Genomic DNA, 11,669 nt, shown 5'->3' on the forward strand with positions numbered 1-11,669 from the left:
CTACTTCAGACGGAAAATAATTACTTTTTTACTTATTTAATATTTTTAAAAATTATAATTGGAAACAATTTATAATTAATAGCAGATCAGTATAATAAATTCAAATCAAAGACATATGAGCTCTTTCATGTCTTCCTCTTTTCATAAAAAAAAATTATATTTATTATTCAATAATTTAATGAGATCTTTAAAACAGTGAAATAATTAAGTTAATAGAAAATCACTGAATTCTCCTTTTTAAAATTCTATATCACTCTATTTTTGACTGAAATCAAACATTTTCATCGCTAGAGCTACCGTCAATTAGTAGTTTTCTAGTTTATTTCATTGTAATTTTGAAAATAAATTATGCATAATTTTAAGATATTTTGACAACTTTTAGTCAATTATTAGAGAAGTTATACTTCCCTCGGCAATGTCCCTGGTTATTCTTTACTTTCATGATATGTATAACCAATACCAATTAGCAGTAATTGCTTCCAGTATTTGCTTTTCCAGCACTTTGATTTCGCCAGTAAAATTCCTAAACACCTGATAATAGCTTCAACATCGAAATTCTCTTAATTTTCTCTTTATGTAAATTCTATAAGCTCAGGTATTATATCGTCATATTATCAAGCAGTCTGGTTGCGTAAAGAAAAACAGTTCTGTTTTTCAGAGCTGATACTAAACTCGGACTGCATGCGTACATTCATTATTTTAAAATCATAATGCGCTAGCCATTATCTAAATACAACAATAATCACTGGGGTACCTCGGGATTGTGACACCCGCGTTTACTCAAAAGTAAACCCCCTGAGAAATTTAGTTCATAATTAACTACTTCAGACGGAAAATAATTACTTTTTTACTTATTTAATATTTTTAAAAATTATAATTGGAAACAATTTATAATTAATAGCAGATCAGTATAATAAATTCAAATCAAATACATATGAGCTCTTTCATGTCTTCCTCTTTTCATAAAAAAAATTATATTTATTATTCAATAATTTAATAAGATCATTAACACAGTGAAATAATTAAGTTAATAGATAATCACTGAATTCTCCTTTTTAAAATTCTATATCACGCTATTTTTGACTGAAATCAAACATTTTCATCAGTAGAGCTACCGTCAAATAGTAGTTTTCGAGTTTATTTCATTGTAATTTTGAAAATAAATTATGCATAGTTTTAAGATATTTTGACACCTTTTAGTCAATTATTAGAGAAGTTATACTTCCCTCGGCAATGTCCCTGGCTATTCTTTACTTTCATGATATGTATAACCAATACAAATTAGCAGTAATTGCTTCCAGTATTTGCTTTTCCAGCACATTGATTTCGCCAGTAAAATTCCTAAACACCTGATAATAGCTTCAACATCGAAATTCTCTTAATTTTCTCTTTATGTAAATTCTATAAGCTCAGGTATTATATCGTCATATTATCAAGCAGTCTGGTTGCGTAAAGAAAAACAGTTCTGTTTTTAAGAGCTTATACTAAACTCGGACTGCATGCGTACACTCATTATTTTAAAATCATAATGCGCTAGCCATTATCTAAATACAACAATAATCACTGGGGTACCTCGGGATTGTGACACCCGTGTTTACTCAAAAGTAAACCCCCTGAGAAATTATTTAGTTCATAATTAACTACTTCAGACGGAAAATAATTACTTTTTTACTTATTTAATATTTTTAAAAATTATAATTGGAAACAATTTATAATTAATAGCAGATCAGTATAATAAATTCAAATCAAAGACATATCAGCTCTTTCATGTCTTCCTCTTTTCATAAAAAAAAATTATATTTATTATTCAATAATTTAATGAGATCATTAAAACAGTGAAATAATTAAGTTAATAGATAATCACTGAATTCTCCTTTTTAAAATTCTATATCACGCTATTTTTGACTGAAATCAAACATTTTCATCGCTAGAGCTTCCGTCAATTAGTAGTTTTCTAGTTTATTTCATTGTAATTTTGAAAATAAATTATGCATAGTTTTAAGATATTTTGACACCTTTTAGTCAATTATTAGAGAAGTTATACTTCCCTCGGCAATGTCCCTGGCTATTCTTTACTTTCATGATATGTATAACCAATACAAATTAGCATTAATTGCTTCCAGTATTTGCTTTTCCAGCACATTGATTTCGCCAGTAAAATTCCTAAACACCTGATAATAGCTTCAACATCGAAATTCTCTTAATTTTCTCTTTATGTAAATTCTATAAGCTCAGGTATTATATCGTCATATTATCAAGCAGTCTGGTAACGTAAAGAAAAACAGTTCTGTTTTTCAGAGCTTATACTAAACTCGGACTGCATGCGTACACTCATTATTTTAAAATCATAATGCGCTAGCCATTATCTAAATACAACAATAATCACTGGGGTACCTCGGGATTGTGACACCCGTGTTTACTCAAAAGTAAACCCCCTGAGAAATTATTTAGTTCATAATTAACTACTTCAGACGGAAAATAATTAATTTTTTACTTATTTAATATTTTTAAAAATTATAATTGGAAACAATTTATAATTAATAGCAGATCAGTATAATAAATTCAAATCAAAGACATATCAGCTCTTTCATGTCTTCCTCTTTTCATAAAAAAAATTATATTTATTATTCAATAATTTAATGAGATCATTAAAACAGTGAAATAACTAAGTTAATAGATAATCACTGAATTCTCCTTTTTAAAATTCTATATCACTCTATTTTTGACTGAAATCAAACATTTTCATTGCTAGAGCTTCCGTCAATTAGTAGTTTTCTAGTTTATTTCATTGTAATTTTGAAAATAAATTATGCATAGTTTTAAGATATTTTGACAACTTTTAGTCAATTATTAGAGAAGTTATACTTCCCTCGGCAATGTCCCTGGCTATTCTTTACTTTCATGATATGTATAACCAATACAAATTAGCAGTAATTGCTTCCAGTATTTGCTTTTCCAGCACTTTGATTTCGCCAGTAAAATTCCTAAACACCTGATAATAGCTTCAACTTCGAAATTCTCTTAATTTTCTCTTTATGTAAATTCTATAAGCTCAGGTATTATATCGTCATATTATCAAGCAGTCTGGTTGCGTAAAGAAAAACAGTTCTGTTTTGAAGAGCTTATACTAAACTCGGACTGCATGCGTACACTCATTATTTTAAAATCATAATGCGCTAGCCATTATCTAAATACAACAATAATCACTGGGGTGCCTCGGGATTGTGACACCCGTGTTTACTCAAAAGTAAACCCCCTGAGAAATTATTTAGTTCATAATTAACTACTTCAGACGGAAAATAATTACTTTTTTACTTATTTAATATTTTTAAAAATTATAATTGGAAACAATTTATAATTACTAGCAGATCAGTATAATAAATTCAAATCAAAGACATATGAGCTCTTTCATGTCTTCCTCTTTTCATAAAAAAAATTATATTTATTATTCAATAATTTAATGAGATCATTAAAACAGTGAAATAATTAAGTTAATAGATAATCACTGAATTCTCCTTTTTAAAATTCTATAACACTCTATTTTTGACTGAAATCAAACATTTTCATCGCTAGAGCTACCGTCAACTAGTAGTTTTCTAGTTTATTTCATTGTAATTTTGAAAATAAATTATGCATAGTTTTAAGATATTTTGACACCTTTTAGTCAATTATTAGAGAAGTTATACTTCCCTCGGCAATGTCCCTGGCTATTCTTTACTTTCATGATATGTATAACCAATACAAATTAGCAGTAATTGCTTCCAGTATTTGCTTTTCCAGCACATTGATTTCGCCAGTAAAATTCCTAAACACCTGATAATAGCTTCAACATCGCAATTCTCTTAATTTTCTCTTTATGTAAATTCTATAAGCTCAGGTATTATATCGTCATATTATCAAGCAGTCTGGTTGCGTCAAGAAACACAGTTCTGCTTTTCAGAGCTTATACTAAACTCGGACTGCATGCGTTCACTCATTATTTTAAAATCATAATGCGCTAGCCATTATCTAAATACAGCAATAATCACTGGGGTACCTCGGGATTGTGACACCCGTGTTTACTCAAAAGTAAACCCCCTGAGAAATTATTTAGTTCATAATTAACTACTTCAGACGGAAAATAATTACTTTTTTACTTATTTAATATTTTTAAAAATTATAATTGGAAACAATTTATAATTAATAGCAGATCAGTATAATAAATTCAAATCAAATACATATGAGCTCTTTCATGTCTTCCTCTTTTCATAAAAAAAATTATATTTATTATTCAATAATTTAATAAGATCATTAACACAGTGAAATAATTAAGTTAATAGATAATCACTGAATTCTCCTTTTTAAAATTCTATATCACGCTATTTTTGACTGAAATCAAACATTTTCATCAGTAGAGCTACCGTCAAATAGTAGTTTTCGAGTTTATTTCATTGTAATTTTGAAAATAAATTATGCATAGTTTTAAGATATTTTGACACCTTTTAGTCAATTATTAGAGAAGTTATACTTCCCTCGGCAATGTCCCTGGCTATTCTTTACTTTCATGATATGTATAACCAATACAAATTAGCAGTAATTGCTTCCAGTATTTGCTTTTCCAGCACATTGATTTCGCCAGTAAAATTCCTAAACACCTGATAATAGCTTCAACATCGAAATTCTCTTAATTTTCTCTTTATGTAAATTCTATAAGCTCAGGTATTATATCGTCATATTATCAAGCAGTCTGGTTGCGTAAAGAAAAACAGTTCTGTTTTTAAGAGCTTATACTAAACTCGGACTGCATGCGTACACTCATTATTTTAAAATCATAATGCGCTAGCCATTATCTAAATACAACAATAATCACTGGGGTACCTCGGGATTGTGACACCCGTGTTTACTCAAAAGTAAACCCCCTGAGAAATTATTTAGTTCATAATTAACTACTTCAGACGGAAAATAATTACTTTTTTACTTATTTAATATTTTTAAAAATTATAATTGGAAACAATTTATAATTAATAGCAGATCAGTATAATAAATTCAAATCAAAGACATATCAGCTCTTTCATGTCTTCCTCTTTTCATAAAAAAAATTATATTTATTATTCAATAATTTAATGAGATCATTAAAACAGTGAAATAATTAAGTTAATAGATAATCACTGAATTCTCCTTTTTAAAATTCTATATCACTCTATTTTTGACTGTAATCAAACATTTTCATCGCTAGAGCTACCGTCAATTAGTAGTTTTCTAGTTTATTTCATTGTAATTTTGAAAATAAATTATGCATAATTTTAAGATATTTTGACAACTTTTAGTCAATTATTAGAGAAGTTATACTTCCCTCGGCAATGTCCCTGGCTATTCTTTACTTTCATGATATGTATAACCAATACAAATTAGCAGTAATTGCTTCCAGTATTTGCTTTTCCAGCACTTTGATTTCGCCAGTAAAATTCCTAAACACCTGATAATAGCTTCAACATCGAAATTCTCTTAATTTTCTCTTTATGTAAATTCTATAAGCTCAGGTATTATATCGTCATATTATCAAGCAGTCTGGTTGCGTAAAGAAAAACAGTTCTGTTTTTCAGAGCTGATACTAAACTCGGACTCCATGCGTACATTCATTATTTTAAAATCATAATGCGCTAGCCATTATCTAAATACAACAATAATCACTGGGGTACCTCGGGATTGTGACACCCGTGTTTACTCAAAAGTAAACCCCCTGAGAAATTATTTAGTTCATAATTAACTACTTCAGACGGAAAATAATTACTTTTTTACTTATTTAATATTTTTAAAAATTATAATTGGAAACAATTTATAATTAATAGCAGATCAGTATAATAAATTCAAATCAAAGACATATGAGCTCTTTCATGTCTTCCTCTTTTCATAAAAAAAATTATATTTATTATTCAATAATTTAATGAGATCATTAAAACAGTGAAATAATTAAGTTAATAGATAATCACTGAATTCTCCTTTTTAAAATTCTATATCACTCTATTTTTGACTGTAATCAAACATTTTCATCGCTAGAGCTACCGTCAATTAGTAGTTTTCTAGTTTATTTCATTGTAATTTTGAAAATAAATTATGCATAATTTTAAGATATTTTGACAACTTTTAGTCAATTATTAGAGAAGTTATACTTCCCTCGGCAATGTCCCTGGCTATTCTTTACTTTCATGATATGTATAACCAATACAAATTAGCAGTAATTGCTTCCAGTATTTGCTTTTCCAGCACTTTGATTTCGCCAGTAAAATTCCTAAACACCTGATAATAGCTTCAACATCGAAATTCTCTTAATTTTCTCTTTATGTAAATTCTATAAGCTCAGGTATTATATCGTCATATTATCAAGCAGTCTGGTTGCGTAAAGAAAAACAGTTCTGTTTTTCAGAGCTGATACTAAACTCGGACTCCATGCGTACATTCATTATTTTAAAATCATAATGCGCTAGCCATTATCTAAATACAACAATAATCACTGGGGTACCTCGGGATTGTGACACCCGTGTTTACTCAAAAGTAAACCCCCTGAGAAATTATTTAGTTCATAATTAACTACTTCAGACGGAAAATAATTACTTTTTTACTTATTTAATATTTTTAAAAATTATAATTGGAAACAATTTATAATTAATAGCAGATCAGTATAATAAATTCAAATCAAAGACATATCAGCTCTTTCATGTCTTCCTCTTTTCATAAAAAAAATTATATTTATTATTCAATAATTTAATGAGATCATTAAAACAGTGAAATAATTAAGTTAATAGATAATCACTGAATTCTCCTTTTTAAAATTCTATATCACTCTATTTTTGACTGTAATCAAACATTTTCATCGCTAGAGCTACCGTCAATTAGTAGTTTTCTAGTTTATTTCATTGTAATTTTGAAAATAAATTATGCATAATTTTAAGATATTTTGACAACTTTTAGTCAATTATTAGAGAAGTTATACTTCCCTCGGCAATGTCCCTGGCTATTCTTTACTTTCATGATATGTATAACCAATACAAATTAGCAGTAATTGCTTCCAGTATTTGCTTTTCCAGCACTTTGATTTCGCCAGTAAAATTCCTAAACACCTGATAATAGCTTCAACTTCGAAATTCTCTTAATTTTCTCTTTATGTAAATTCTATAAGCTCAGGTATTATATCGTCATATTATCAAGCAGTCTGGTTGCGTAAAGAAAAACAGTTCTGTTTTTCAGAGCTTATACTAAACTCGGACTGCATGCGTACACTCATTATTTTAAAATCATAATGCGCTAGCCATTATCTAAATACAACAATAATCACTGGGGTGCCTCGGGATTGTGACACCCGTGTTTACTCAAAAGTAAACCCCCTGAGAAATTATTTAGTTCATAATTAACTACTTCAGACGGAAAATAATTACTTTTTTACTTATTTAATATTTTTAAAAATTATAATTGGAAACAATTTATAATTAATAGCAGATCAGTATAATAAATTCAAATCAAAGACATATGAGCTCTTTCATGTCTTCCTCTTTTCATAAAAAAAATTATATTTATTATTCAATAATTTAATGAGATCATTAAAACAGTGAAATAATTAAGTTAATAGATAATCACTGAATTCTCCTTTTTAAAATTCTATAACACTCTATTTTTGACTGAAATCAAACATTTTCATCGCTAGAGCTACCGTCAACTAGTAGTTTTCTAGTTTATTTCATTGTAATTTTGAAAATAAATTATGCATAGTTTTAAGATATTTTGACACCTTTTAGTCAATTATTAGAGAAGTTATACTTCCCTCGGCAATGTCCCTGGCTATTCTTTACTTTCATGACATGTATAACCAATACAAATTAGCACTATTTTGATTCCAGTATTTGCTTTCCCAGCACTTTGATTTCGCCAGTAAAATTCCATTTCCTCTGATAATAGCTTCTACATCAAAATTGGTCTCTCATATGACGCCGAAATTCTCATGCGAATCAGCGACTTGTTACTACACCAAAAATTATTACGAATTACTCCAAAAGTTATTTACGAAACTATTACTATTGCGAACTTTTACTTTTGCTAGCTTTGATGTCCACGAAAGAAAAATGGCGACGAAAGAAGGACAAGTGCAGCAATTGAAGCGTAAACGAAAAACTATTCGAAGTAACATAACTCGTTTCTCAACTGAGATTCACAACATGACAGAAGTTACTTCGAATGAAGATATGGAATTTGCGATAAGTCGTTTAACAACTATCTTAAATGAAATGAAAACGGTTAATAATGAAATCCATGTTCTTTTCTCGGATGACGAATACGAAAATGATATTACCCAATGTGAAACTTATTAAGAAAGTGCTCAGCCTCGCAATTTTTATAGCCCGAAGAATCATCCAAAATTAATTATCGTCGACTATTAACATCAGCTACAATCTTGTAACAAAGCTTGTGCCCTGAAAATTCGACTACTAATCCATCACTTGCTGGTCAGATAACAACGGTTAGACAACACAGTGAAACTGCCGACGATTAAGTCAGATCCATTTAGCGGTGAAATTGAAAATTGGTGAAGTTTTAGGGAACAATTCCAGTCTTTAGTTGACTCCAATCCAGACCTTTCAACTATTGATAAACATGTGCTCCTAAGAGATTATTTGCAAGACGAGCCAAGACTTTTAGTTGATGGTATCAGTATTGTTGCCGCCTCATATGAAACCACGAAAAAGCTACTAATGAATAGATATGGGGACAAAAATAGAATTATCCAAGATCATTTGGAAAATCTAACACCCGTACGGCAACAGACCTAAATGAAACCTATATTGAATGTAATAGAAGATTGGAGGCCTATCGCGCACTTGGTGAGGACATTGGAAGCTACGGTCGTGTATTAGCTCTAAAATTTCTACGAGCGTTTCCAGACGACACTTGTAAACAGGTCATTGGGCTCAGAAATGCAAAACCATAACTGACTATGACACTCGCATACAAAAGTTAAGAGGCTCTAACCGTCGTTTCTTGTGTACTAATAAAGGACACAGAATGGCAAATTGTCCTCGTAAAGACACTGCTCGCTGTAGAAATTGCAAGAAGAAACACCACGTATCCATTTGTTCATCTGCACTAAACACTGCGATCCAAAATAGCGAGGTTCATCACATTAACATACCTAAGTCTAGCTTTACCCATTTACAAACTGCACGCGTGTATGTTACTGGCCCCACGGGTCTTACGAAGTTAACCCGATGCATTTTGGATGGAGGTAACCAAACAAGCTTCGTCGATGCAAACCTCATTCACAAACTGAAACTTCCAATTGTAAGCACTGAGAAACTAAACGTATATGTTTTTGAATCTCCCAGTACTTCACGAAACATGCGATGTGGTGTGCAACTTTCACTTTCAAGTTTGTGGAACAAAAACACTGTTTCTGTAGCAGCTTTCGAAAGTTCCAACAGATATACCCCACACCCTGCTGCCCCTGTGGACGTTGTTCGATTTACTCGAAGCCGAAAACTAACACTTACAGACCCTCCAGGAAACGACAACTTACCCATCAAATTGCTCATTGGTGGCGATTATTATTGCCATGTGGTCACTACGGAACCTCCGATTAAAGTTACAGAATCTCTTGCCATAGTACCCTCTATTTTTGGATGGATCCTTAATGGGTCACGAACATCAAACATGATTCATCAGTTCACCATGTTTCTGTTCAAATTTTTGGTGATTGTTTGGACGACGAAGTGCGTTGCTTGTGCGAGTTGGATTGTATTGGTATCAAAGACACTCAAATACGGAACAAGACTGTTCGAGAGAATGAAATTACGAGAGAATTTCACGAAACCTACCAAACTGAGGGAAATCGTAGAGTTTTATCTCTGCCTAGGAAGCATACAACATCAATTTTGTCTACCAACATAGCTACTACCGAAAAACGTTTAAAGTTTCTCCAGAAGCGACTTGCATACAATGATGCTATGAAGAAAGAATACGATAGTTGTATGCTAAAGTACATTGTGCAAGGACACGTTTAAGTTTACGAGCTAGAACCTTCGAATTTAAACGCTGTATTTCACCTACCCCATCATGCTTTCAAAAAAGTGAAACTTAACGAGACCAAATGGAGGATTGTGTTCGATATCTCATCACATGATCCAGGAATGCCCTCACTGAATGATACTTTAGAAATCGGTCCAAATCTTTTACCTGAGACAATTGGTTGTCTACTCAGACTGCGAATGCACAAATTTGCAATCACAGGTGACGGAAAAAAGGCCTTTCTACAACTAAGCCTACACGAAAGAGATAGAGATTCCATAAGATTTTTCTGGTACAGAATATCACAGGACAAAACTAACCCAGCTTTCACGGACGAAATAATTACTTACAGATTTACTCGTCTTCCTTTTGGACTAGCATGCAGTCCCTTTTTGTTATGTGCAGCAACACGCGAAGTAGCTTCTAAGCACATACATGAATTCCCGATTGCTGCTCCAATGATCGATAAGCATCTTTACATGGACGATACTGTTGCTAGTGTTGAAACAGAATCTGAAATCACCACACTACATAAAGAAGTCAAAGAACTGATGCAATTGATTGAAATTCCAATGGAAAAAGGGGTTACAAACTCCACAATGCTTCAGAGCCAATTACGAGATCAAGATGAAGGATTCAAAACAACTGTTAAAGTTTTAGGCATAGAGTGGAATACAGAAACTGACACCCTAGGAAATACTTTCAAAACCTGTCTCTGCGCTGTTCAAGACAAACCACTAACAAAGAGATTTCTGTACTTTTTCAGTGACGAGATTAAATAAAAATGTCTTTTTATTTTTTAAATTTTTTGTAAAACGGAGACAATCTTTGCTTAGTCGAATTCATATCGCTTGCATTTTCTTCTTTACTGAGCATTTCTTCTCTGTGGAATGCTTCGAATATGTAAGGGTTTCGGGGTGAAAGAAAAAAGTCTGACTAAAGCTGAAATACTCCTTGGTGTTATGCCTTTTACAGTGTTCCTCCATAACTTTCAATCTATTTCTCCCCATCCTGTTTTATTTTGTGTAAGGTTCCACCTCTTGAGAATTCCAATCCTATCTAGTGTTTCTCAGTAGCGTCCTTGCTGTCCTTGTTAAACAATCTCTGTACTTATTCCTTCCAGTTGGTTTAGTAATCAGTTAGCTCCCATAGGATTTTAACTTCCTGATTTGTCACAAAATCAATTGTATTATCAGATACCAATTACTGTTCTTTTTAAATAGAAAAAAAAATTATAAAGTTTGCTGGAAATTTGCTATAAATTATAAATTATATATAATTGTGTATTTAAATTTTTTTACTAACTTTACATTGCAATACAGAATTTACAATACAGAATAAATTTAACAAATGTGCACATTTTAGTTACTGATTCAATTATATTTAATTTACTCTTCATAACGTACATGCCTTTAACTGTGGTTTATTGTATAATTTACTCAAATTATTCATTTCAATAAAAACTATTTAATAGAAAAATCCTATTTTAAGTTCTTTTGAACTTTTTTGGTAAAGATTGCTCTTTTCTCAGACCAACAACTAAAGGATAAGCTGTCTCAGTAGTTGCAGCACTCTTGAAATGCTGAAAGGCTTAAGCAAGCATTCAAACTCACATAATGACGACACTTATTAATAATTTA

General features: G+C 31.0%; 1 protein-coding gene across 1 annotated transcript; it reads left to right on the forward strand.

The window, feature by feature from the left end:
• Positions 1-10,151: 10,151 nt before the first annotated feature.
• On the forward strand, positions 10,152-10,811 carry LOC147812743 (uncharacterized). Its single transcript, XM_087158522.1, has one exon. It carries the CDS (start codon positions 10,152-10,154, stop codon positions 10,809-10,811), a length of 660 nt encoding a protein of 219 aa, XP_087014648.1.
• The last annotated feature ends 858 nt before the right edge of the window (positions 10,812-11,669 follow it).

This window comes from Parasteatoda tepidariorum, chromosome 3, assembly GCF_982258835.1.
Source record: "Parasteatoda tepidariorum strain Cologne lab strain chromosome 3, Ptep-v5.0, whole genome shotgun sequence".
NCBI classification, from domain to species: domain Eukaryota; kingdom Metazoa; phylum Arthropoda; class Arachnida; order Araneae; family Theridiidae; genus Parasteatoda; species Parasteatoda tepidariorum.